General features: G+C 57.8%; 1 protein-coding gene across 1 annotated transcript in view; it reads left to right on the forward strand.

Annotated features, from left to right (window-relative positions):
* Window positions 1-1214: 1214 nt before the first annotated feature.
* The window catches only part of MROH1 (maestro heat like repeat family member 1), a 32835-nt gene continuing 8638 nt past the window's right edge, over window positions 1215-25411 (forward strand). Inside the window, exons 1-17 of the mRNA XM_072360639.1 lie at window positions 1215-1390; window positions 1526-1605; window positions 2962-3097; window positions 3742-3837; window positions 3938-4042; window positions 5618-5753; window positions 7753-7865; window positions 8647-8799; window positions 12105-12259; window positions 13319-13484; window positions 14079-14275; window positions 18404-18541; window positions 19024-19138; window positions 22686-22832; window positions 24222-24410; window positions 24682-24834; window positions 24940-25074. Of these exons, the coding sequence (XP_072216740.1) occupies window positions 1307-1390; window positions 1526-1605; window positions 2962-3097; window positions 3742-3837; window positions 3938-4042; window positions 5618-5753; window positions 7753-7865; window positions 8647-8799; window positions 12105-12259; window positions 13319-13484; window positions 14079-14275; window positions 18404-18541; window positions 19024-19138; window positions 22686-22832; window positions 24222-24410; window positions 24682-24834; window positions 24940-25074 (2298 nt within the window). The 5' untranslated portion in view covers window positions 1215-1306. The remainder of the gene's footprint in view (window positions 1391-1525; window positions 1606-2961; window positions 3098-3741; window positions 3838-3937; window positions 4043-5617; window positions 5754-7752; window positions 7866-8646; window positions 8800-12104; window positions 12260-13318; window positions 13485-14078; window positions 14276-18403; window positions 18542-19023; window positions 19139-22685; window positions 22833-24221; window positions 24411-24681; window positions 24835-24939; window positions 25075-25411) is intronic.

A 25411-nucleotide genomic window follows, 5' to 3' on the forward strand; every position in this document is an offset into this window, starting at 1 on the left:
TGCTGCATCTCCATCTTTACTTCATTTTCAAGGCTGACCGATGACGAATGGCATTTGTCACGTTGAGGTGAAGCTGTCAGGGCCCCCCCCGCCCCCCAGCTGCACTAACACATCTTCCTTTGGGCTCCTCTGGCACTAACAGCTCCACTGTGGCACCGCGCCGGGGCCGTCCCCACTGCTGGGCTCAGCTGGGATGAGGGAGCACCGTTAATTGGGGTGGGGGCAGCAACCTGATGGCCATTGTTCCCATTCTCTGCGTCTGCCATTGTCAGTCCCCGTGGGGATGGTGGTGTGATGGGCTGGAGCTCCCTGTGTTTTCATGGGGGAGGCACAGCCGAGGGGTGCTGCTTTTTGGAGGTGTGGGAGGGTTTGGGGGGCTCCTGCCTCAGCAGGGAGCTGAGACCCCAAAGTGTTGCCCACTACAGGATGTGGGCGAGGGGTGTTGGTCCCCTATTGGCAATAAAGGTCCTGGTGCTCCATGGCTATGAGGTTCCCAGTGCCCCATGGCTATTGAGGTCCTGGTGGCCCATAGTTATACGGGGTTCCCAGTGCCCCAAGACTATGGAAGTCCTGGTGCCCCATGGCTGGTGGATTCCTAATTCTCTTGGACTATGGGGGTCCCAGTGCCCCGTGGTTAATGAGACCCCAGTGTCCCATGGCTATGGAGATCTATTGCCCTATGGCTGCGAGGGTCCTGGGGCTCTGAGTTTACGGAGATCGCAGTGCCCCATGGCTATGGGCTTCCTGATCCCCTGTGGTGATGGAGTTCCTGATTTTCTGCAGCTATAGGGTTCTGATTCTAATGTCTATAGGGGTCCTGGTGCCCCATGGCCCCGTGGTTCTGATTCTCCATGGCTATGGGGCACTTGGTGCCCCGTGGCTGTGGGCTTCCCAATTCTTTGTAGCTGTGGTGGTCCCAGTGCCCCGTGACTGTGGGATTCCCAGATCTTATTGGTTATGAGGGTCCCAGTGCCCCATGGCTATGGGGTTCTAATTCTAATGGCTATGGGAGTCATGGTGCCCTATGGTTATGGGGTTCCAATTCTTTATGGCTCTGATGGTCTCAGTGCCCCCTGGCTATGGGATTCTGTTTCTCCATCACTATGGGGGTCGTGGTGCCCCATGGCTATGGGGTGTCTGTCAGGACAGAGGCCCAGCCACTTGCTTTGTCACCGCAGAGCCCGGTGCAGGGAGGGACACGGGGCAGAGTGTCCCCAGCGCCGGGAGGTGACCATCTGCGGTGTTGTCACCGTGGTTCTGTGCTCAGGACCTGACCCTGAAGCTGTGCCTCATCCGGAGCATCGCCATGATCAGCCGGGCCGTCCGTGGCAGCACCAAATGCACTGACTTCGTTTTGGGTCGCAAAGCCGAACTCGTGGCGCAGATGGTGGTGAGAACGGGTGCCAGGGTTGGGTGGTTCGGGGAGGGTTGGGATTTGGGGGGGCAGTGAATGGGGTGGATGTGACCATCCCTGTCCCCATCCCTGTCCCCATCCCTGTCTCCATCCCCTCGGTCTGTGTTCCAGGAGTTCATCAAAGCAGAACCGCTGGACTCGATGCGGGCACCGGTGCGGCAGTGGGCGATGGTCACCTGCACCCACCTGGTGTATCCTTGGTAGAAACCAGGGGTAGGTGGGTTGGGAAGGTCTTGGAAGGTCATAGAGACAGGGGATGGTTGGGGCAGGTTGGGTTTAAAGGGTCCTTAAAGATCACAGAGCTGTGGAATGATTGGGTTGGAAGGGTCTTTATAGACTGTAGAGCCATGGGGGGATTGGGTTGGAAGGGTCTTTATAGACCATAGAGCCATGGGGGGATTGGGTTGGAAGAGTCCTTAAAGACCATAAAACCACAGTGTGGTGGAGTTGGAAGGTTCCTTACAGGGCACAGAGCTATGGAATATTTGAGTTGGAAGAGTCCTTAAAGATCATAGACACCTGGGATGGTTGTGTAGGGTTGAGTTGGATTGAAGGGGTCCTTAAAGATCATAATGACATGGGATGCTGGGTTGGAAAAGTCCTCATAGGTCATTATAGAAGGGATTAGAATGGGAAGGTCCTGAAAGATCATAGTGCCAGGGGATGGTTGTGTTGGAAAGGTCCTTAAAGATCATAGAACCACAGAGTGGTGAGGGTGAGATAGGAAGCGTCCTTAAAGGTCATAGAGCTATGGGATGTATCGGTTGGAAGGGTCCTGAAAGGTAATTATGGAATAGGTAGCTTGGGGGTGTCCTGAAAATGATGGGCCAAGGAGCTGTTGGGTTGAAAGGATCCTTAAAGATCCACACGTGGGATGGTTGGGTTGGGTTGGATCGGGGTTGGAAGGATCCTTAAAGATCATAGACACCTGGGATGGTTGGATCGGGTTGGATTGGAAGAGTCCTGAAAGGTCATTGAGCCATGTAATGGTTGAGTTGGGATGGGTTGGAAGTGTTCTTAAAGCTCATAGAGCTGTGAGATGATCGTGTTGAAGAGTGGTTTAAGGTTAGAGAGCTGTGGGATGGTTGGGTTGAGAGAGTCCTTAAGGGTCATCTTAGAAGGGGGTGGGTTGGAAGGGTCCTTGAAGATCATAGAGACACAGGGTGCTTGGGTTGGCTTGGGTTGGGTTGAATGAGTTCTGGAAGATCTTACAGCCATGGAATGGTTGCATTGGAAGGGTTCTGAAAGGTCATCATAGACGAGATTGGTTTGGGAGAGTCCTGGAAGGTTATAGAGCCTTGGGATGGTTGTGATGGGTTGGGAGAGTCCTTAAAGATCTTGGAACTGCGGAACAGTTGGATTTGGAAGGGTTCTGAAAGGTTATCATAGAAGAGGTTGGGTTAGAGGGATCCTTAAAGGTCCTTTAGAGGTGAGAGTGGTGGGGATGGGTGGACTGGGGTGTCCTGGAGGTCTCTTCCAACCCCAGTGATTCAGTGAGTGAGAGTTCCACTCCATCCTTCTTGCTGTGCTCCTGAACCCCCCTTCAGTCTCCTGGAGCCCCAGCTCAACGACCCCGACCGCACGGAGCTGATGGACGCGTGCCTGGCCGGTGTCCTGGCGCTGCCCCCATTGGACCCCCTGTGGGACCGCGATGGGGACGGTGGCGATGCGCCCTACAGTGAGGTGGGGGGGCTCTCCATCCCTATTCCTGGGGGTAACCCCTTCGGTCTCCCACTCCTGGGGGTGTTCCCTCCATCCCCAATACTGGGAATACCTCTTTCAAATCCCAGTCTTGGGGGTTTCCTCTTCATCCCCCACCCAAGGGAGGTGTCCCCTCTATCTCCCACTCCTGGGTGTCTCAACTCCATCCCCAACTCCTGGGGGTCCATCACCCACTCCAGGGAGCGTCCCCCTCCATCTCTTATTCCTGGGGGTACCCCTTTCATCCCCCACTCCTGGGGGTATCCCCCTCCCTCTCCTATTCCTGGGGATGTCTCCTCCCTCTCTTCTCTCTCTCCTATTCCTGGGGATTCCCCCTCCACCCCCCACTCCTGGGGGTACCCCTTCTATCTCCCACTCCTGGGGGTGCCCCCTTTTGTCTCCCACTCCTGAGGATATCCCCTACATCCCCTGTTCCTGGGGGTACCCCTCTCACCCCCCACTCCTGGGGGTACCCACCTCCACCTCCACTCCTGGAAGGGCCCCCTCCCCTCTCCTACTCCCAAGGTTTCCCATCCATTCCTGGGGATTCCACTTCCCACTCCTGTGGGTACCCCATCCCCCCCTGCTTCTGGGTTGCACCTCACATCCCATACCTGCTCCCACAGGAGCTGTTTGCAAACACCTTCGGCGCCCTCCAGGAGCTGCTGAAGACCCTCCTGCAGCGAAGCCTGACCCCGCACGGCCTGCAGGACATGTTTGCGGTACGTGCTGGTTCCATCCCACCCACCGTCCCCTTCCCGTGTCACCCGAGGACCCCACCACCCTCAGGTAACGTTATTCCCCCCCCCCCTCTTACTGCAGCACTTGGGCCCGTGGATCAAATCCAGCAAGCAGCACGAGCGGCAGCGTGCCGTGGAGCTCAGCGCCGCGCTGCTGGACTTCTACCTGGGCAGGCTCAACGTCAGTGTAAGTGGGCATCAGGGGGACCGACCGCCTGTGTGTCCTGGTGCCATCCCAGCGCCATCCCAGCGCCATCCCAGCACCATCCCAGTGCCATCCCAGCACCATCCCAGTGCCATCTTGGTGTATCCCAATGCCATCCCAGCGCCATCCCAGCACCATCCCAGTGCCATCCCAATGCCATCCCAATACAATCCCAATGCCATCCCAGTGCCATCCCAGTGCCATCCCAGCGCCATCCCAGTGCCATCCCAGCCCCATCCCAGTGCCATCTTGGTGTATTCCAATGCCATCCCAGTGCCATCCCAGTGCCATCCCAGCCCCATCCCAATGCCATCCAATGCTATCCCAGCGCCATCCCAGCCCCATCCCAGTGCCATCCCAGCCCCATCCCAATGCCATCCCGGTGCCATCCCAGTGCCATCCCAGTGCCATCCCAATGCCATCCCAGTGCTGTCCCAGTGCCATCCCAGTGCCATCCCAATGCCATCCCAGTGCTGTCCCAGCGCCATCCCAGTGCCATCCCAATGCCATCCCAGCGCCATCCCAATGCCATCCCAGTGCTGTCCCAGCGCCATCCCAGTGCCATCCCAATGCCATCCCAGCGCCATCCCAGCCCCATCCCAGTGCCATCCCGGTGCCATCCCAATGCCATCCCAGTGCCATCCCAGCACCATCCCAGTGCCATCCCAGTGCCATCCCAGTGCCATCCCAGCCCCATCCCAATGCCATCCCAGCGCCATCCCAGTGCATCCCAGCACCATCCAGTGCAATCCCAGTGCCATCCCAATGCCATCCCGGTGCCATCCTGGTGCTGTCCCATTGCCATCTCAATGCCATCCCATTGCCATCTCAATGCCATCCCTGTGCCATCCCAGGGCCATCCCATCACCATCCCAGTGCCATCCCAGTGCCATCCCAGTGCCCTCTTGGTGTATCCCAATGCCATCCCAGTGCCATCCCAGCCCCATCCCAATGCCATCCCAGTGCCATCCCAGCGCCATCCCAATGCCATCCAGCGCCATCCCAATGCCATCCTAATGCCATCCCATTGCCATCCCAATGCCATCCCAGTGCCATCCCATTGCCATCCCAATGCCATCCCAGTGCCATCCCGGTGCCATCCCAATGCCATCCCAGTGCCATCCCAGTGCCATCTCAGCACCATTCCAGCGCCATCCCAGCGCCATCCCAATGCATCCCAATGCCATCCTGGTGTATCCCAGTGCCATCCTAATGCCATCCTGTTGCCATCCCAGTGACATCCCAATGCCATCCTGGTGTATCCCGGTGCCATCTCAATGCCATCTTAGTGCTGTCCCAGTGCCAACCCAGTGCCATCCCAGCCCCATCCCAATGCCATCCCAGTGCCATCCTAATCCTATCCCAATGCCATCCCAATTCCATCCTGGTGTATCCCAGTGCCATCCCAGCGCCATCCTGGTGCCATGCCAATGCCATCCCGGTGCCATCCCAGCTCCATCCAGGTGTATCCCAGTGCCATCCTGATGCCGTGCCGGTGCCATCCTGGTGCCATCTTGGTGCCATCCCAGCACCGACCCGGCCATGCTGTCCCCACAGACGGTCGTCCCATTCTACAACCTGGGTGTTCTCATCGCGCTCTTCTCCCCGCGTTGCTCCGACTCGGTGGGCAGCGTCCGGCAACGCGCCGTCGACTGCGTCTACAGCCTGCTCTACATCCAGCTCTGCTACGAAGGTGGGCGCTGATGGGGGCCGGGCCCCTTTCTCTACTTATGGGTCTGCAGAGAAGGAGCCCCAAAGATGGGATCGTTAGGGTTGGAGGGGATCCCACGGTCCAACCCCAACACATCCCACCATAACCCTAATTAGAACTATGGAGTTCGTAAGGTTGGAAGGGACCTCCGAGATCCCCCAGCCTGACCCCAAAACACCTCCACCATGATCCTAAATGGACCCACAGAGTCACTGAATGTGGAAAAGAACTCCAAGGTCTCAAGCCAACCCAGCCCATCCCCACCACGACCCTAAATAGACTCATAGAGTCATTAAGGTTAGAGAAGACCTCTGAGCTCATCCAATCCAACCCGAACCTACCCCACCGTGATCCGAATTACACCCAGTGAATCATTAAGGTTGGAAGACATCTCCAAAATCCCACAGTCCAACCCGCCTCACCATGACCATAATTAGAGTCATTTAGGATGGAAGAGACCTCTGAGATCTTTCACACCCACCAGAACAGAGCTCAAGGGATGACTGCTGTCTCTTGTCCCTACAAACCATTGTGGCCTTCTAGACCATGCAGTGGGGCTGGGAGTGGGGCGATGCTGTCACAGAACCACGCTTGGGATGCAGAGGGCCGGAATATTCAGGGCTCCTTCAGTCCTGACCTTCCCCATGTCACCAGGAGAGGTCAGGGCAGCGCTGGGGATGAGCGCTTGGAGGCTGGTGCGGAACGCAGCTGTGCTTCAATGCTGCTCCCGGGAGAAGCGCTGTGGGTCCGACCCACATCACTGCAGTGTTCTGGTCCCTTTGGGTCCACTCCATTCTGACCCACATCACTGCAGTGTTGTGGTTCTTTGGGTCTGCTCCATTCTGACCCCACATCACTGCAGTGTTGTGGTTCTTTTGGGTCCTCTCCATTCTGACCCACATCACTGCAGTGTTCTGGTCCCTTTGGGGCAGCTCCATTCTGACCCACATCACTGCAGTGTTGTGGTCCCTTTGGGGCAGCTCCATTCTGACCCACATCATTGCAGTGTTGTGGTTCTTTTGGGTCTGCTCCATTCTGACCCACATCACTGCAGTGTTCTGGTCCCTTTGGGTCCGCTCCATTCTGACCCACATCACTGCAGTGTTCTGGTCCCTTTGGGTCCGCTCCATTCTGACCGACATCACTGCAGTGTTGTGGTCCCTTTGGGTCTGCTCCATTCTGACCCATATCACTGTGGTGTTCTGGTCCCTTTGGGTCCGCTCCATTCTGACCCACATCGCTGCAGTGTCGTGGTCCCTTTGGGTCCTCTCCATTCTTACCCACATCACTGCAGTGTTGTGGTCCCTTTGGGTCCTCTCCATTCTTACCCACATCACTGCAGTGTTGTGGTCCCTTTGGGGCAGCTCCATTCTGACCCACATCGCTGCAGTGTTGTGGTCCCTTTGGGTCCTCTCCATTCTTACCCACATCACTGCAGTGTTCTGGTCCCTTTGGGTCTGCTCCATTCTGACCCACATCGCTGCAGTGTTGTGGTCCCTTTGGTCCTCTCCATTCTTACCCACATCACTGCAGTGTTGTGTCCCTTTGGGGCAGCTCCATTCTGACCCACATCACTGCAGTGTTGTGGTTCTTTTGGGTCCGCTCCATTCTGACCCACATCACTGCAGTGTTGTGGTCCCTTTGGGTCTGCTCCATTCTGACCGACATCACTGCAGTGTTCTGGTCCCTTTGGGTCCGCTCCATTCTTACCCACATCACTGCAGTGTTGTGGTCCTTTGGGGCAGCTCCATTCTGACCCACATCACTGCAGTGTTCTGGTCCCTTTGGGTCCGCTCCATTCTGACCGACATCACTGCAGTGTTGTGGTCCCTTTGGGTCTGCTCCATTCTGACCCATATCACTGTGGTGTTCTGGTCCCTTTGGGTCTGCTCCATTCTGACCCACATCACTGCAGTGTTTGAACCCGCATCGCTGCGGTGTTTTGGTGTTTGATCTGACCCAAATGCTGCTCTGCCTGCAGGGTTCGCCCGGGACCACCGGGATGAGATGGTGGAGGGGCTGAAGGCGCTGAAGAGGGGTCTGGAGGAGCCCGACTTCACCGTCCTCTTCCGTACCTGCACCAACATTGCCATGGTAAGGTGGGCAGAGCGGGGCTGCTGCAAGCATCCTGCCCCATAGCGATGCTGCCAGTCCCCCAAAGTCTGCACAAAGAAAGATCCTAAGCTATGGGATGGTTGGGTTGGGTTGGGTTGGAAGGGTCCTTAAACATCAGAGAGCCATAGAAAGGGTTGGGTTGGAAGGGTCTTTAAAGGTCAAACAAGCATAAAATGGGTTGGGAGAGTTCTTGAAGGTCATAGAGCCAGGAAATGGTAGAGTAGGTTGGGTAGGAAGAGACCTTAAAGGTCATACAGCCGTGGAATGGTTGAGTTGGAAGAGTCCTTAAAGATCATAGAGCCACGGGATGGGTTGAGTTGACTTGGAAAGGTCCTGAAAAGTTATAGAACCATGGAATGATTGGGTCAGATGGATCCTTAAAGATCACAAAGCCATGGGATAGGTTCAGTTGAGTTGGAAAGGTCCTTAAAGATCAGAGCCATGGAATGGTTGGGTTGGATGAGTCCTTAAAGATCACAAAGCCATGGGAGGAGTTGGGTTGAGTTGGGAAGGTCCTTAAAGATCAAAGAGCCATGGAGTGGTTGGGTTGGATGAATCCATAAAGATCACAAAGCCATGGGATGAGTTGGGTTGAGTTGGGAAGGTCCTTAAAGATCAGAGCCATGGAATGGGTTGAGTTGTCTTGTTAAAGTCCTGAAAGATTACGAAGCCGTAAAGTCACCCAGCCCCACTGCTGGCTCCGTTTGTTTGGGATGAACCACTCCAGCCCTCATTAAGGCACTCACTCTCCCCCCCCAAGGTGATTGGGAAGCGTGTCCCCCCAGACCAGCTGATGAGCCTCCTGCTCGCCATGTTTGAGGGGCTGGCGGACCCCGACAAGAATTGCTCCCGTGCGGCCACCGTCATGATCAACGCTCTGCTCAAGGAGCGGGGGGCGGTCCTGCAGGACAAGGTGAGCTCCTCCAGGGCAGCCCCAACCCCCTCTGCCTCCCACTCATGTTGTGCACGTTGCCCAGTGAGAACCAGGTCCTGGCAGCTGGGTTGTGGGGCGATAGGCTTTGGCAGTACAGTTGGTATTTGTTGAGTGGTTTGGTTCAGAGTGGTCCTGAAAGGTCATGGAGCTGTAGAATGGGTTGGGTTGGAAGGGTCCTGAAACGTTACAGAGCCATGGGATGGTTGGGTTGGAAGGGTCCTTGAAGGTCATAGAGCTGTGGGATGGTTGGGTTGGAAAGGTCCTTGAAGATCATAGAGCCATGGGATGGTTGGGTTGGAAGGGTCCTTGAAGGTCATAGAGCTGTGGGATGGTTGGGTTGGAAAGATCCTTGAAGATCATAGAGCCATGGGATGGTTGGGTTGGAAGGGTCCTTAAAGGTCATAGAGCTGTGGGATGGTTGGGTTGGAAGGGTCCTTGAAGATCATAGTGCCATGGGATGGTTGGGTTGGAAGAAACCCCCCCACCTATGGCCTCGGGTATCTCCAGACATGGGACACCCATGGCTCTGGGCAGCAGTGCTGGTGCCTTGCTGTCTCTGGATGAAGGATTTACCACATCCGACCCCAAATGTTCTCTCTTCTGGGTTCAAGCTGGTCCTCGCTCTTCCAACACTTTCTGCCCTTGTGTGGTCATTCTCAAGTTTATCAGCTGCCTTCAAGCACTGGAAAGATGTGACCATTCCCATTGTACCCATGGCTGTGCATTGCCCGCCCCACGCTCCCTGGAGCTGTCACTCCTCACATCACCATCCCTGTTTTTGTCACCATCCCCATCCCACTCCTATCTGACTGCCATCCCATCTCTACCCCACCTCCTCTTCCAGCCCCACCCCATCCCCAACCCCACTCTATCCCAATCCCATCCCAATCCCATCCCCATCCCCATCCCCAACCCCATTCTATCCCCACCCCATCCCAATCCCATCCCCATTCCCTTCCCAACCCCATTCTATCCCCCACCCCATCCCAATCCCATCCCCATCCCCATCCCCAACCCCATTCTATCCCCACCCAATCCCATCCCCATCCCCAACCCCAACCCCATTCTATCCCCCACCCCATCCCAATCCCATCCCCATCCCCAACCCCATTCTATCCCCACCCCATCCCAATCCCATCCCCATCCCCAACCCCATTCTATCCCCACCCCATCCCAATCCCATCCCCATCCCCAACCCCATTCTATCCCCCACCCCATCCCAATCCCATCCCCATCCCCAACCCCATTCTATCCCCACCCCATCCCAATCCCATCCCCATCCCCAACCCCACTCTTATCCCCACCCCATCCCAATCCCATCCCCATCCCCATCCCCATCCCCAACCCCATTCTATCCCCCACCCCATCCCAATCCCATCCCCATCCCCAACCCCAACCCCATTCTATCCCCCATCCCATCCCCACCCCATCCCAATCCCATCCCCATCCCCATCCTCATCCCCAACCTCATTCTATCCCCACCCCATCCCAATCCCATCCCCATCCGCAACCCCAACCCCATTCTATCCCCACCCCATCCCAATCCCATCCCCATCCCCAACCCCACTCTTATCCCCACCCCATCCCAATCCCCATCCCCATCCCCATCCCCATCCCCATCCCCAACCCCATTCTATCCCCACCCCATCCCAATCCCATCCCCATCCCCAACCCCATTCTATCCCCACCCCATCCCAATCCCATCCCCATCCCCAACCCCATTCTATCCCCCACCCCATCCCAATCCCATCCCCATCCCCAACCCCATTCTATCCCCACCCCATCCCAATCCCATCCCCATCCCCAACCCCACTCTTATCCCCACCCCATCCCAATCCCATCCCCATCCCCATCCCCATCCCCAACCCCATTCTATCCCCCACCCCATCCCAATCCCATCCCCATCCCCAACCCCAACCCCATTCTATCCCCCATCCCATCCCCACCCCATCCCAATCCCATCCCCATCCCCATCCTCATCCCCAACCTCATTCTATCCCCACCCCATCCCAATCCCATCCCCATCCGCAACCCCAACCCCATTCTATCCCCACCCCATCCCAATCCCATCCCCATCCCCAACCCCACTCTATCCCCACCCCATCCCAATCCCATCCCCATCCCCATCCCCATCCCCATCCCCAACCCCATTCTATTCCCACCCCATCCCAATCCCATCCCCATCCCCATCCCCAACCCCATTCTATCCCCCACCCCATCCCAATCCCATCCCCATCCCCAACCCCATTCTATCCCCACCCCATCCCAATCCCATCCCCATCCCCAACCCCATTCTATCCCCACCCCATCCCAATCCCATCCCCGTCCCGTTCCGTGCCCCACTCCGAAGAGGACTTTTTTTCTGGTCTAATCCACCGCCTTAGGACTAAGCTCCCCCTTTTCTCCTACACTAATTGGAAACACCGGCTCTCCCCGCACCGCTCAGGCTGTGCACGGCAGCTCCTGCTAACGTCCCACTCCCCCCCTTGACCCCTCCCCATCGCTCCCTTTTTGTCCGGACCCCGTCCGGCCCAGATCCTGAAACCCGACCTGATGCTAAATCCCAGCAGCTCCGTGCTAAGCTCAGGGATTTGCCTCCAGGTCTGGGCTGTGCATGAGCTTCCTGCACACCTTGTGATGCAGCCAGCGAGGCCAGGGGGGTCATCCCCTGTGCCACTCTGCTTCCTGGAGTTGTAGAACTGAAAAATGATTGGGTTGGAAGGGTCCTGAAAGGTTATAGAGCCATGGGATGGGTTAGAAGGGTCCCTGAAGATCCTAGGACCGTAGTGTGGTTGGATTGGAAGGGTCCTTAAAGATCATAGATCCATGGGATGGATTAGGTTAGAAGAGTTCTTTAAGATCATAGAGCCATGGGAGCCATGGACTGTAAGGACCCCTCCAACCCAAACATTCTATGAATCTATGATCTGTAAGGACCCTTCCAACCCAACCATTCTGTGACTCTATGATCTGTAAGGACCCTTCCAACCCAACCATCCCATGGCTCCATGATCCTCAAGGACCCATCCAACCCTACCCTCACCCCAAGTTGTAAGGTTGTTTAAAGATCATAGAGCCATGGGTGGTTAAATTGAAGGGGATCTCAGCAGTCATCCAGTTCCAACCGCGGCACTGCTGAGCCCCACATGCTGGCAGGGTGCTGGCAGCTCTGCACCATGCGACATCCTTCGGTATCACCGGGTCGAGGGGACACCACGGCACGCTTCCCCCAAGCTCTCGCCACGTCCCTTCCCCCATTTGACTTCCACCCCGTTGCCCCACAGGTTCCCGACATCATGAGCATCATCCACAGCAAACTGCAGGAGGTGGACGAGGAACACGTGCGCAAGGCAGCCCAGCAGACAGTGTACATCCTGGCGGCCCAGCACACCGGCGTGGTGGTGTCCAGCCTGCTGGACAGCGCGCTGCCCTTCGACAGGTACCTGCATCCACAGCAGCTTTGGATTCAACTGCAGTTGGAAGCTTTTCGGCTCCTTCCCCCTGCTGGAATTTCTGTTGGGAGCTCATGGATCAGTGTGTTCACTCGCTGCTGAGGGTTTGCAGGGCATAGGGGTGTAAGCAAAGCTGAGTTTGGTCGGGGTGGCTGGGGCTGTGGCTTGGGGCTGCTCAGCAAAGCCAGAACTCTGGGGTGTCAGGACTGGCCCTGGGCTGAGTCCTGCGTGTAGAACCGTGGAATGAGATGGGTTGGGTTGGAAGGGTCCTTACCGATCCTAGAACCGTTGGATGGTTGGATTGGAAGCATTCTGAAAGATCTTAGAGCCGTGGGGCAGTTGGGTTGGATTGGGTTGGGTTGGAAGGGTCCTTGCAGATCATAGAGCCATGGAATGCTTGAGTTTTAAGGGTCCATTAAGATCATATAACAGTGGTATGGTTGGGATGGATTGGAACAATCTTTGAAGGTCATAGAGGAAAGAAAGGTCAGGTTCAAAAGGTCCTAATAGACCATAAAACCATGGAATGGCTTGAGTTCGGTAGGGTTGTACTGGATTAGAAGGGTCCTTCAAGACCATAGAAAACAAAATGGTTTGGTTGAAAGGGTCTTAACAGACCATAAAATCATGGAATGAGTTTGGTTTGGTTGGATTGGGTTGGAGGAGTCCTTAAAGATAGTAGAGCAATAGGATGGTTGGATTGTGAGGGTCCTTACAGATAATAGAGAACAGAATAGTTGGATTGGTAGAGTCTTGTAGACCATACTACCATGGAATGGGTTGGGTAGGGCTGGATGGGTTCTTGAGGATCATGGAGCCATGGGATGGTTGGGTTGAAGGGTCCTTACAGATCATAGTCACAGAATGGTTGGGTTGGAAGGTCCTTATAGATCATAGAGTCACAGAATGGTTGGGTTGGAAGGTCCTTACAGATCATAGAGTCACAGGATGGTTGAGTTGGAAGAGTCCTTACAGATCATAGAGTCACAGAATGGTTGGGTTGGAAGGTCCTTACCCAACACCTCTCTCCCCGCTGCTCCCCTCAGCCACACGTGTTCCATGTGGAGCGCCCTGGCCGCAGAGCCCAGCCTCACGGCGCAGATCCTGGAGCAGCTGCTGGAGAAGGTGACGCGGGACGTGCCCTACAAGGAGAGCAGAGCCTTCCTGCTGGGCGGCAGCTCGGAGCGCGTGGCCACGCCGCTGCCCATGGCCGTGAGTGTCCGTCGTTTCCGTGCTCGGGGCCGTGCCAGGCGCGGGTCTGGAGGAAGGCAGGGCGGCGTGACGCCTCTCCGCGCTAATCCGCCGCTCGTAAAACCTTCTCAGGTGTCCGTCCTCGGCGGGGGAGAGAGCGCTTTGCGTTTTTATCCCCTCCGAAAAGAAAATAAACCCTGCTTGGCAGCTCTCTGAGCAGGAAAACAGCTGTGAAAATTTCCTCCTGCGAAGGACCCGACGCAGGTGGTGCAGCCCCGGCCGCCCCGCGCCGACCCTGCTTTGCTCTCACCTCCCCCTGGTGCGGAGCAATGCGGTGTGAACTGGACTGAGAGGAGCTGGGTGCTGCCCTACAACCGGGGCTGGGGGCTCTGCTCTGTGTCCCCAAAGCCCAGCTCGATATTCCCCTGTGGGTTTGCAGAGCTCTCCCAGCATCGGGGCCGTGTTTGGGATGTGCTTAGCGAGCACGGAGCCATGACCTCCACTATTTACCAACAGACAGCAGCGTGGTGCGGGGCTGGAGAAGGGGGGGGAGGAATATCCCTCCTAATCCTCCTCCCCCAGCTCTCTCTCTCTCTCCCTCTCCCCCCCCCCAAGGCCACATGTGCTCTGCATGAGATCATGTCTGCGCCGGAGTCTGGGCCGGCGGTGCTGGGGCTCTACGCGCCGCTCTTCGTGACCCTCCTGCTGCGCGTCAGCTGCACCGTGGGTGTTCAGCTACCGAAGAGCCTGCAGGGCAGGGAGAGGAGGAGCAGCAGCCACACGGCCGCATCCCGGAGCCTCCAGCCCTGCAGGTACGCCGGGCGGATCAGTATTGCCATGTGAAGCCGGCGTGGCACACAGCAGGTTGGGTTGACCTGGCCTTGCGCTGTGCGCTGGGCTCTGCTGGATTTGGCTTTGTATGCGTGCCTGGTTTTCTCCCAGTTCTCCCAGTTCTCTGCACTGGGACGTCCCTGTGATGAAGGGTCGTGTCTCTGAATTGGAAGGATATGGGTTGAGTTCAGGTTGGATGTTAAGAAACATTTCTTCACCCCAAGAGCAGTCAGACATTGGTATGGGCTGCCCAGCAGGTGATGGGGTCACCATCCTAGGGGTCTTTAGAACAAGGGAGATGTGGCACTTGGGGACATGATTGGTTGGGGTTGGGTTGGGGATCTCGGAGGTCTTCTCCAACCCCAATAAGTCCGCAATTATGTGATCCCAGGAGCCCGGCCCACCTCCTCCTGCTCTCCCACCCCACCCCTGGGAGATGAGCAGAGCAATCCTTACAGCACACTGGGATCCCGCAGAAGGTTGAGGGCCACCCTATGGCTGATGGTGGTGGTCCATGGTTGGTGGTGATGGTCTGTGGTTGGTGATAGAGGTCCATGGCTGATGGTTGTGGTCCATGGTTGTTGGTGGTGGTTCATGGCTGATGCTGCTGAGGATCTGTGGTTGGTGATGGTGGTCCATGGTTGATGGTGGTGGCTGATGGTGGTGGTCCGTGGTTGGTAGTGATGGGTCATGACTGATGGTGGTCATCCGTGGCTGGTGGTGACCATCTGTGGTTGTTGTTGGTGGTCCATGGTTGTTGTTGTTGATCTGTGGCTGATGGTGGCGGTCCATGATTGATGGTGGTGGTGGTCTGTGCTTAGTGATCCATATGGATCCCAAAGTGGCCAGTGATTGTTGGTGGTCTGTGGCTGATGGTGGTGGTCCGTGGTTGCTGGTGGTGGTCCATGGCTGATGGCGGTGGTCTGTGGCTATTTGTTGTGGTCTGTGGCTATTTGTTGTGGTCTGTGGATGGTGGTAGTGGTCTGTGGTGGACGGTGATGGTCTGTGGCTTACGGTTGTTGGTGGTGATGTGTGGTTGATGGCGGTCCTTGGCATTCCCTGTGCTTGGAGAGCATCAAGGCAGTGACACTGTGTTCAAACCCTTCTGGAAATGCCCGGGGCCGGGTGGCTGGTGGGTGCGTGGCCACGTTGGGTGTGGGCCGGTGGTTGGGGCCGCGTGGCCATGAAGTCACCGCTGATGGATGGAGGGGAAGAGGCTCCGTCTGACGCTCCGAGATGTGAAATTCCAGCCCGGTCCCGGGAGGTGGTTACAATATCAAAGCCGCTTCCTGGCCGCGCTCTGAATGCTGAATCTCCCCGATCCTTAAATGCCAAAGAGCGACGGTAAAGGTGAACACGATAGCTTGGCAGGAAGGGGAGCTTGGAAGACACAGCCTTTGTCGGAGAGGAAGGAAGCGTCTGTAGGAAAAGCAAACCCCGTGAAGCGTCCGTCCCGCAGGAGCAGCCTCGTGCTGCGTCTGCTGCGAGGCCGAGCCCGGAGCGCGGGGAGGATCGGATCTCTGCAAGCGTCTGCCAGGGACCTTCGTGCTGCTGTTTTCGTGTGCTGCAAGGAAATCGATCCTGCTGCAGCTTTCCTGGCCTGACTGCGGCTCCACCTGCACCGTGCGGGGTTCTGGGGCTCATGCAGGGTTCTCGTTGTGTGGAAATGGGAACACTCCCCGTGATGCGCTGCTGCTGCTGCTGCTGCTGCTGCTCTTCCCCCATCCCACAGCTGCAGTGGGATCCAGGTTTGGGTCTGGGCAATGAAGCAACCCCATAGTGGGGGGCTGGAGCCCAGGAGTGGACGGGGAATGGATCCAGGGGCTGCTGCTGTTGTCAGCACCAGCCATGGTTCGTTTGTGGTGGTCCGTGGCTGGCAATGGTCATTGGCTCCAGACATGGTTGGCGGTGGTCTTTGAGTGATGGTGGTGGTCCATGGCCTGTGATGGTCCTTGGCACCATTTGTGGCTGATGGTGGGTGGTCCATGGCTTGTGGTGGTCCTCAGTACAAGCTGTGGTTGGTGGTGGTGGTCCATGGCTGATTATTGGCACCTGCCATGATTGGTGATGGTGATCCATGGTTCATGGTGGTCCTCGGTATCAGCTGTGGTTGGTGGCAGCGGTCCCTGGCACCAGTCATGGCTGGAGATGGTGGTCCATGGCTGATGGTGATGGTCCATGGTTGGTGCCAGCAGTCCTTGGCAGTGGCTTTGATTGCTAGTGGTGGCCCATGGTTAGCGCTGGTCCTTGGCAGCAGCTGTGGTTGATGGTGGTGGTCTGTGGTTGATGGTGGTGGTCAGTGGTTGATGGTGGTCCTTGGCACTTGGTCAGTTGGTGATCCATGATTGGAGATGGTCCTTGGCTGATGGCAGTGGTGGTCCATGGTTGGTGGTGGTCCATGGTTGGAGGTGGTCCTTGGCTGATGGCAGTGGTGGCCCATGGTTGGTGGTGGTCCTTGGCTGATGGCAGTGGTGGCCCATGGTTGGTGGTGGTCCTTGGCTGATGTCAATGGTGGTCCATGGTTGGTGGTGGCCCATGGTTGGTGGTGGTCCTTGGCTGATGGCAATGGTGGTCCATGGTTGGTGATAGTCCATGGTTGGTGGTAGTCCTTGGCTGATGGCAATGGTGGCCCATGGTTGGTGGTGGTCCATGGTTGGTGGTGGTCCTTGGCTGATGGCAATGGTGGCCCATGGTTGGTGGTGGTCCATGGTTGGAGGTGCTCCTTGGCTGATGGCAGTGGTGGTCCATGGTTGGTGGTGGTCCATGGTTGGTGGTGGTCCTTGGCTGATGGCAGTGGTGGTCCATGGTTGGTGGTGGCCCATGGTTGGTGGTGGTCCTTGGCTGATGGCAGTGGTGGTCCATGGTTGGTGGTGGTCCTTGGCTGATGGCAGTGGTGGTCCATGGTTGGTGGTGGCCCATGGTTGGTGGTGGTCCTTGGCTGATGGCAGTGGTGGCCCATGGTTGGTGGTGGTCCATGGTTGGTGGTGGTCCTTGGCTGATGGCAGTGGTGGCCCATGGTTGGTGATGGTCCATGGTTGGTGGTGGTCCTTGGCTGATGTCAATGGTGGTCCATGGTTGGTGGTGGCCCATGGTTGGTGGTGGTCCTTGGCTGATGGCAATGGTGGTCCATGGTTGGTGGTGGTCCTTGGCTGATGGCAGTGGTGGTCCATGGTTGGAGGTGGTCCTTGGCTGATGGCAGTGGTGGCCCATGGTTGGTGGTGGTCCATGGTTGGAGGTGGTCCTTGGCTGATGGCAGTGGTGGCCCATGGTTGGTGGTGGTCCATGGTTGGAGATGGTCCTTGGCTGATGGCATTGGTGGCCCATGGTTGGTGGTGGTCCATGGTTGGAGATGGTCCTTGGCTGATGGCAGTGGTGGCCCATGGTTGGTGGTGGTCCATGGTTGGAGATGGTCCTTGGCTGATGGCAGTGGTGGCCCATGGTTGGTGGTGGTCCTTGGCTGATGGCAGTGGTGGTCCATGGTTGGTGGTGGCCCATGGTTGGTGGTGGTCTTTGGCACAGCCGTAGTTGGTGGTGGTGATTTGGCATCACCCGTGTTGAGACGCCATCCCGAGCCGTGTGTTCTCCATCTGCACTCACACTGACAGCCAGAATTGCTCCGTCACTAATACTTGTTTTGCTGCGACAGGATAACGTATGGTTCCCATATGTTGCTCCACGCTCGCAGCAAAATAATCCCCCCCTATAAAATACTAATGCAACAACACCCCACCTTGCAGCAGCTCTGGGCTGCTCTCCTTTTCAGCCTGCTCTCTGGGGTTGTGGTGATGGCAGCGTCACAGCGCATGGAGCTGCTCCTGCACTGATGGGGGTCAGCCAATGCTATGGGGCAGAATATGGCCCTGCTGTGGGGCTGTGCTCTGCAGCAATGGGCTGGGAGGAACAGTGTGATGGTGTGATGTGGTGGTACAATGTGATGATGCAGTGTAATGGTAGTGTGATGATGTGTGATGGTACAACATGATGATGCAGTGTGATGGTACAGTGTGCCAATACGATGTGATGGTACAACGTGATAGTACAGTGTGATGGTACAGTGTGCCAATACGATGTGATGGTACACAGTGTGACGTTGCAATGCTTCTCCCCAGCTGTGCGGTGCAGACGCTGCGGGCCATGCTGGCACGGGGTGGCAGCGAGGCGGTGGCCGTGGCTGTGGGCAGTGCTGGTGGATGGGAGATGATGGAGAACCCCGAGCGGCACCACGAGGGCATCGCTGTGTTGGCTGGGTGAGGGCAGGGGGTGGGGGGGACACAAGGATGGGGTATTGGGGGCAGGGGCATTGAGGATAAGAGGCACTGAGGGCAGGGGTCTTAGGGACTGGGGGCATTTGGGGCAGGGGAGTTGAGGTCTGGGGTCGCTGGGGACAGGAGGCACTGGGGGGGACTGCAGGCATCAGGGACAGGGGCATTGAGGACGGGATGCTTTGGGGATGGGGTCATTGGGAACAGCAGCGTTGGGAACTGGGGGCATTGGGGGACAGAGGGCACTGAAGACTGGGACATTGATGGACTGGGGGCACTGGGGGCACAGGGGATGGGGCATTGGAGATGGAGTCATTGGGGACATTGGGGACAGGGAGCACTGGGGGACTGAAGGCATTGGGAGCTGGGGGCACTGGGGACTGGAGTCAGTGGGGCTTTGGAGGCAGTGGGGACTATAGGCATTGGGGACTAGAGGCTGTGCAGATGACAGTCCCTTCTCCCTGCAGCTCCATGGCACGGCACGCTGGCCCCCGCCTGCCCCTCATTGTCAAGAGCCTCGTCCCCACACTGAGCAGTGCATTTGACAGTCAGCGCGTCACTGCCACCGCCTTCCTGGCTGAGGTGAGTGGGGCAGAACCTCACGGAGTCCCCAAATCCCAGATCCATATGGGCTGGAAGGGACCTCCAGAGCTTCCCCAGCCCAACCTGGTTCCCTGCTCCCACCCCCACCCCCCATATCCATCAGCGCTGCCCAGACCCCTCTCAGCCTTCTCTCCCTGAGCTGCACAGCCCCGGGGCTCTCAGCCTGTCCCCACCAGGAGGGGCTCCAGGCCCCCCCCATCCCCACACCCTCCGCTGGGCTCTCCCAGCAGTTCCCAGTCTGCCCTGAACTGGGAGCCCAGCACTGGACGCGGTGCTCCAGCAGTGCCCCCCAGGGCAGAGCAGAGGGCAGCACCTCCTGCCCTGCTGGCTGCGCTCTGGGCGATGCACCACAGGGTCCCCTTGGCCCTCTTGGCTACTAGGGCTCACTGCTGGCTCATGGTCAACCATTGGTCAACTATTGGTCAATCACTGGTCATCCACTGGCCAATTGTTGGTCATCTGTTGGTCAACAGTTGGTCGACCATTGGCCTTCTTGGCCACAAGGACACTTTGCTGGCTCGAGGTCAACTGTTGAGTCAACCATTGGTCCTTTTACCCACAAGGACACACTACTGGCTCATGGTCATCTGTTGGTCAGCAGCAGGTTAATTGTTGTTGAACCACTGGCTCTCTTGTCCATGAGGGCTCGCTGCTGTCTCTTGGTCTATTGTTGATCAATCACTGATCAACCATCAGCCCTCTTGGCCACCAGGGTGCACTGCCGGCTCATGGTCAACCATCGGTCAACTGTTGATCAACCATTGGTTGACCTTTGGTCAATCATTGATCAGCCATCGGCCCTCTTGGCCATCAGGGCACACTGCAGGCTCGTGGTCAACCGTTGGCTCAACCGTTGGTTCAACCATTGGCCACCGAGACCCCCAGCTCCTTCTCCACAGAGCTCCCTTCCAGCCGCTCAGCCCTGACCCTCCGTGCTGCACACATAAGATAGGGACAGCATCATTACTAAGCACAGCGGGGCCATATTTTCATCCCTTTGTGCCGTCCCTACCCCGCAGCGAGGGACCGGCAGAGGAAGCATGCAGACTCCGGCCCTGAACGTGCGGCTGCCATGCAGCAGCAGCGCCGAGCTCCCTCCTTACGTCCCACCCCAGGAATGAGGTGACTCAAGGCCTCTCCTCTCCTTGCCAGAACCCGTAACCGTATCTCCATACCACCACGGAGCCCGGGGCCGCTCGAGGAGGTTCTGTTACATAAAGGAACGCCTTATGCCAACAAGGCAGAGCTATATCCTCGCTTATAAACCACCTTTTAAATTCTCAGCTGCTTTAGGCAGCCCGGGACGAGGGCCCTGTTTTTATTTTCTGTTTGGCCGTGGCAGCCGCCGGCTCTTGGCTCCCGGCCCGGAATCTGCTTTCGTTTTGGAGCGCGGTTGGCTCTCGGCGTCCTTATTTTTTTTGGGGGGGGTTTAAAATAGCAGCTTTGCTTCACCGTGGGGCGGGAGGGGAAGGAAGCAAATGCCTGTGTCTCCCTCTCTCCAAACTGATGAGGTGAGAGCTCGGTCCCTCCGCTCGCGGCAGTGCCGGTGACGGAGATGACAGAGTGGGAGCCGGGAGGGGACGGCTGCTGGGCTGCGGGGGCAATGGGCCCTCCTGGCGCTGCTGTTGGTGCCGAGTCTGTGCCGTGCGGTGCCATCGGGCACCAGGTTTTGTGCCATGGGGTCCCTGTGCCAGGTGCCAGGTCTGTGCCATGTGCAGTGCCATGGGATCTCAGTGCCATGGGGTGCCACGCGGTGCCAGATCTGTGCCATGGGGTGCCAGGTTTTGTGCCACGGGATCCCGGTGCCAGGACTGTGCCATGGGGCACCATGGATTCCCAGTTCTCTGCCATGGAGTGTCATGGGGTGCCGTGGGGTGCCAGGTTTAATGCCATGGGGTTCCTGTGCCAGGTGCCAGGACTGTGCCATGGCGTCCCTGCACTTGGTGCCACATTTGTGCCATGGGGTCCCATTTGTGCCGGGTGCCACATCTTTGCCATGAGGTGCCATGGGGTCCCTTCTCCCAGTGCCAGGTTTGGTGCCATGGTGTCCCTGCTTTGGGTGCCAGCTCTGTGCCATGGGGTCCCTGCTTTGGGTGCCAGCTCTGTGCCACGGGATGCCACGGGATGCCAGATTTTACTCACGGCCAGCTGCAGCAGCCCTGGCTTTGCCCTGCATCTGGCAGCCCCGCACAGCTCGTTAACCTGTGCCATTAACAGCTCCTCCGGTTCTGTTTGCAATGAGCCGGGTCCCCAGGGGTGGGGGTCAGTGGGAGAGCAGCCCCAGCAGCCCCCGTCTCGGCTCACGGCCAGCGGCTCACAGCGCTGTGGGGCTCCGCACTGCTTGCCAGGAGCTCGGTGCTCCTGCTGCTGGGATGTTCCTGCAACCGTGGGGCCGTGCTCCTGCTGCTGGCAATGCTGCTGGGGTCACGGGGCTGTGCTCCTGCTGCTCTCTGCTCCTGGGTAATACTCCTGGTACGTGGAGCTGTGCTCCTGCTGCTGGGGCTGCTCCTGAGGCTGTGCTCCTGCTGCTGGGATGCTCTTGGAGTCGTGGGGCCTTGCTCCTGCTGCTTTGCAGTTGGGGTTGCTCCTGGAGTCATGCTCCTGACTCGGAGTGTTCCTGAAGCTGTGCTCCTGCTGCTGGGGATGCTCCTGCTGCTGCATTGCTGGGGATGCTCCTGGAGCTGGGCTCCTGCTGCTGGGGATGCTCCTGGAGCTGTGGAGTTGTGCTCCTGCTGTTCTGCTCTTGGGAGTGCTTCTGGGTACAAAGGAGCTGTGCTCCAGCTGCTGGGATGCTCCTGAGGCTTAGGTCCTGCTGCTGGGATGCTCTTGGAGTCGTGGGGCCATGCTCCTGCTGCTCCGCAGCTGGGGATGCTCCTAGACATGTGCTTCTGCTGCTCTGACAACGGGAATGTTCCCAGAGCTGTGCTCCCGCTGCTGGGGAGCTGCCAGAGCCACAGGGCTGTGCCCCTGGGGATGCTGCTGGAGCTGTGGGGCTGTGCTGCTGCTCTGCAGCTGGGGCCATGCTTTTCCCCTTGGCTCCCAGCCTCTTCCCTGCTGCCCTCGGCCCACCCAGAGGTGGTCTCAGCTTGGTGGCTCCTGGTGATGTGGTTGGGTCCCTCCTCTGTGGATCCTGGTGATGTGGTTGGGTCCCTCTCGGTGGATCCTGGTGATGTGGTTGGGTCCCTCCTCAGTGGATCCTGGTGATGTGGTTGGGTCCCTCCTCTGTGGATCCTGGTGATGTGGTTGGGTCCCTCCTCCATGGATCCTGGTGATGTGGTTGGGTCCCTCCTCAGTGGATCCTGGTGATGTGGTTGGGTCCCTCCCAGCTGCCCTTGCCCTCCGTCCCCCAGATCTGATTGCTGTTGAGGAGTTCCCCGTTTGCAGTTCTGAGCTCAGAGCTGAAACCCGGAGGGAATCCAGGGGCAGACATCTCACCCTGGGCAGAAAGCAGTGTCTGCGCCCGACCCACCGCCACGGCTGCCCATGGGGTGGGGGGCTGCCGTCCCATTGCTCTGTTCTCCCTCAGCTGCTGAGCAGTAACGTGGTGAACGACCTGATCCTGCTGGAGAGCGTGATGGACAGCATGACGGGGCGGCAGAAGGACCCGTGTCTGCTGGTGCGCGTGCTGGCGCTGCGGGGGCTGGGCAACATCGCCGTGGGGGCACCCGAAAAGGTGGGAGCGAATGGCACGGAGCTGCTTGGGCCTCTGGGGCTGGGGGGTGATGCTTATGGGGGGCACTGATTGCTCTGGGATTGGGGCTGTTGGCCACCTCCTGGTCCCAGTGATGGTGTGGTGGCGCGGTCTTTGTGTCCCACTGCTGTCACTGGTGGGCATGGTGGGACTGGGGAGAAATTTGTTCTCCAAAGAGTGGTCAGGCACTGGAATGGGCTGCCCAGGGTTGGGGGAAGGGGTTACCATCCCTGGGGGTGGTCAGGAAGCATGGAGATGTGGTGCCTGGGGACATGGTCAGTGGGGATGGGTTGGGGTTGGGTTGGGGATATCAGAGGTCATCTTAAACCCCAATGACTCCATGATGGTTTGATCCTGGGAGCCCAGCCCTCCTCCTCCTGCTCTCCCACCCCCCATGCACAGGGGTTGAGCAGGGTGATCCCTGTGGCATGTTGGGGTCCTATGGCCCCTGTTGCTCCCAGGTGCTCAGCAGCCAAGCTGCCTCCTCTAGGATCTGCACTGGGGCCACAGCTGCCCCATAGTGCTGGAGTTGTGGGCCACAGTGGCTCAGGGCTCCCTGCAGTGACCCCAACGGGGCCGTGGTGAGGTGGGATCAATTTGTGCCAGGGTAGATTCGGGGTCGGGCACTGGGGGAAATCTTCCCATAACTGCGCAGGGAGGTGGTGGAGTCTCATCCAAAGAGGGACTGAATAGATGTGGGGATGTGGGCTGTGGCACCGGGGGACGTGGTCAGTGGAAATGGTGGGGTGGGTTGGGGTTGGACTGGGTGATCCTGGAGGTCTCCTCCAACCTGAATAATTCTGTGGTTCTATTTCGGGTCGTGGCGGGATGAGTTGGGTTTGAACTGAATGATCTTGGAGGTCTCTTCCAACCTGAATGACTCTTACGGTTTTAATTATGATCGTGGTCAGAGTGAGTCAGGGTTGCAGGTCTTGGAGGTCTCTTCCAACCTTTATGGACTATGGGTCTATTTGGGGTCATGGTGGGATGGGTTGGGATTGGACTGGGGATCTCAGAGGTCTTCTCCAACCTAGATGCCTTTATGAGTTTATTTAGGGTCATGGTGGGGTGGGTTTGGGTTGGAGTTGGGGATCTTGGCACTCTCTTCCAACCTTAACAATTGCACGACTCTGCGATTCCCAGCTGCCGTGGGTCTCCTCCTCCTCCTCCTTTACAGTTGGACTGGATGATGTTGGAGGTCTTTTCCAACATGGCTGATGCTGTGATCCTTGCACGTCCCCACACAGTAGGGCTGTGCTTTGTCCTTTTCCCAGCCGTCCCCCAGATTGCGAAGGTGAAGCGGTGGCAGCCTTACTGTGGGTTTATGTCGTCATTTCCTTCTAATTCCAGCTCTCATCACTTCCCTCGCAGGTGCACAAGCATGGGGCCAAGCTGCTGGCGTCCATGGTCAATGGCATGGATGACAGAGATGACCCCAACAACCTGGTGGCCCTGGAGGCCATGACCAGTCTGTCCAAGCTCCTGGAGCACCTGGAGGAGAGGGATGTGCAAGCCATGCTCCTACACATCGCCATCAGGATCCGGCCCTTCTTTGACAGCGTAAGGGAACGGGATGGCAGAGCCCGCACTGGGCACAGAGTCTCAATGGGCTGCAGGGTCTGGGCTGGGCAGTGGGCATAGGTTGATCATTACTGAACTCCCTCAAGTGTTTGGGGGTGAACGCAGCACGGAGACATTGTCCCCCAACATCCCCCATCCGTCCCCCGCCTGCTGTGTGGCTCTGGCCCAGGGATGGGGCTGATATTGGGTTGAAATTTGGGAGTTCACATCCAACAGCAGCCCCTGAGCCCCAGCTGTTCCCTGCCTGCAGGAGCAGCCCGACCTCCGCCGCTCATCCATCGTGCTCTTCGGCAACCTGACCAAATTCAGCGAGGGTGACTGCGAGGCGTTCTTTGAGCAGATCCTCAACGGGCTGGTGACGCTGCTGCTTCACCTCCAGGACCCCAAACCCGAGGTCGTCAGGGTGAGCACATGGCACGGAGGGGCACCCACTCAGGGATGTGGCAATGCGGCGATGCATTGAGCCCCCCGCAGCGTCTTGCAACCTCCCCCTGTGTGTGTGCTGCAGGCCTGCAAGTTCGCTCTGCGCATGTGTGGCCCCAACATGGGCTGCGAGGGGCTGTGTGACATGTTCCTGAACCACCTGCGGGAGGACCGGAGCCTGCACTACGGCGAGTTCATGAACAACGTCTGCAAGCACCTGGTGAGCGCTGCCCAGCTGGACAGCGGGTGGGCAGCAGATAGAAACCAGTGTTGAAATGATTGACCAGTGACTGACCAACTGCTGACCAATGGTTGGCTGATGGTTGAATGGTTGGCAAGTGATTGAGCAGCCATTGACCAACAGTTGACAAATAGTTGACCAGCGGTTGACCAATGGTTGGTTGGTTGGCCAATGGTTGACTAATGGTTGACCCAGCCGTTGAACAGCAGTCAAACAACAGTTGACCACTGGTTGAGCAATGGTTGAATGGTTGACCCAGTGGTTGACTGATGGTTAACCAACAGTTGAACAACAGTTGTAATGGCTGGCTAGTGCT

The sequence above is a fragment of the Excalfactoria chinensis genome (genome assembly GCF_039878825.1).
Source record: "Excalfactoria chinensis isolate bCotChi1 chromosome 2 unlocalized genomic scaffold, bCotChi1.hap2 SUPER_2_unloc_1, whole genome shotgun sequence".
In the NCBI taxonomy this organism is placed as follows: Eukaryota; Metazoa; Chordata; class Aves; order Galliformes; family Phasianidae; genus Excalfactoria; species Excalfactoria chinensis.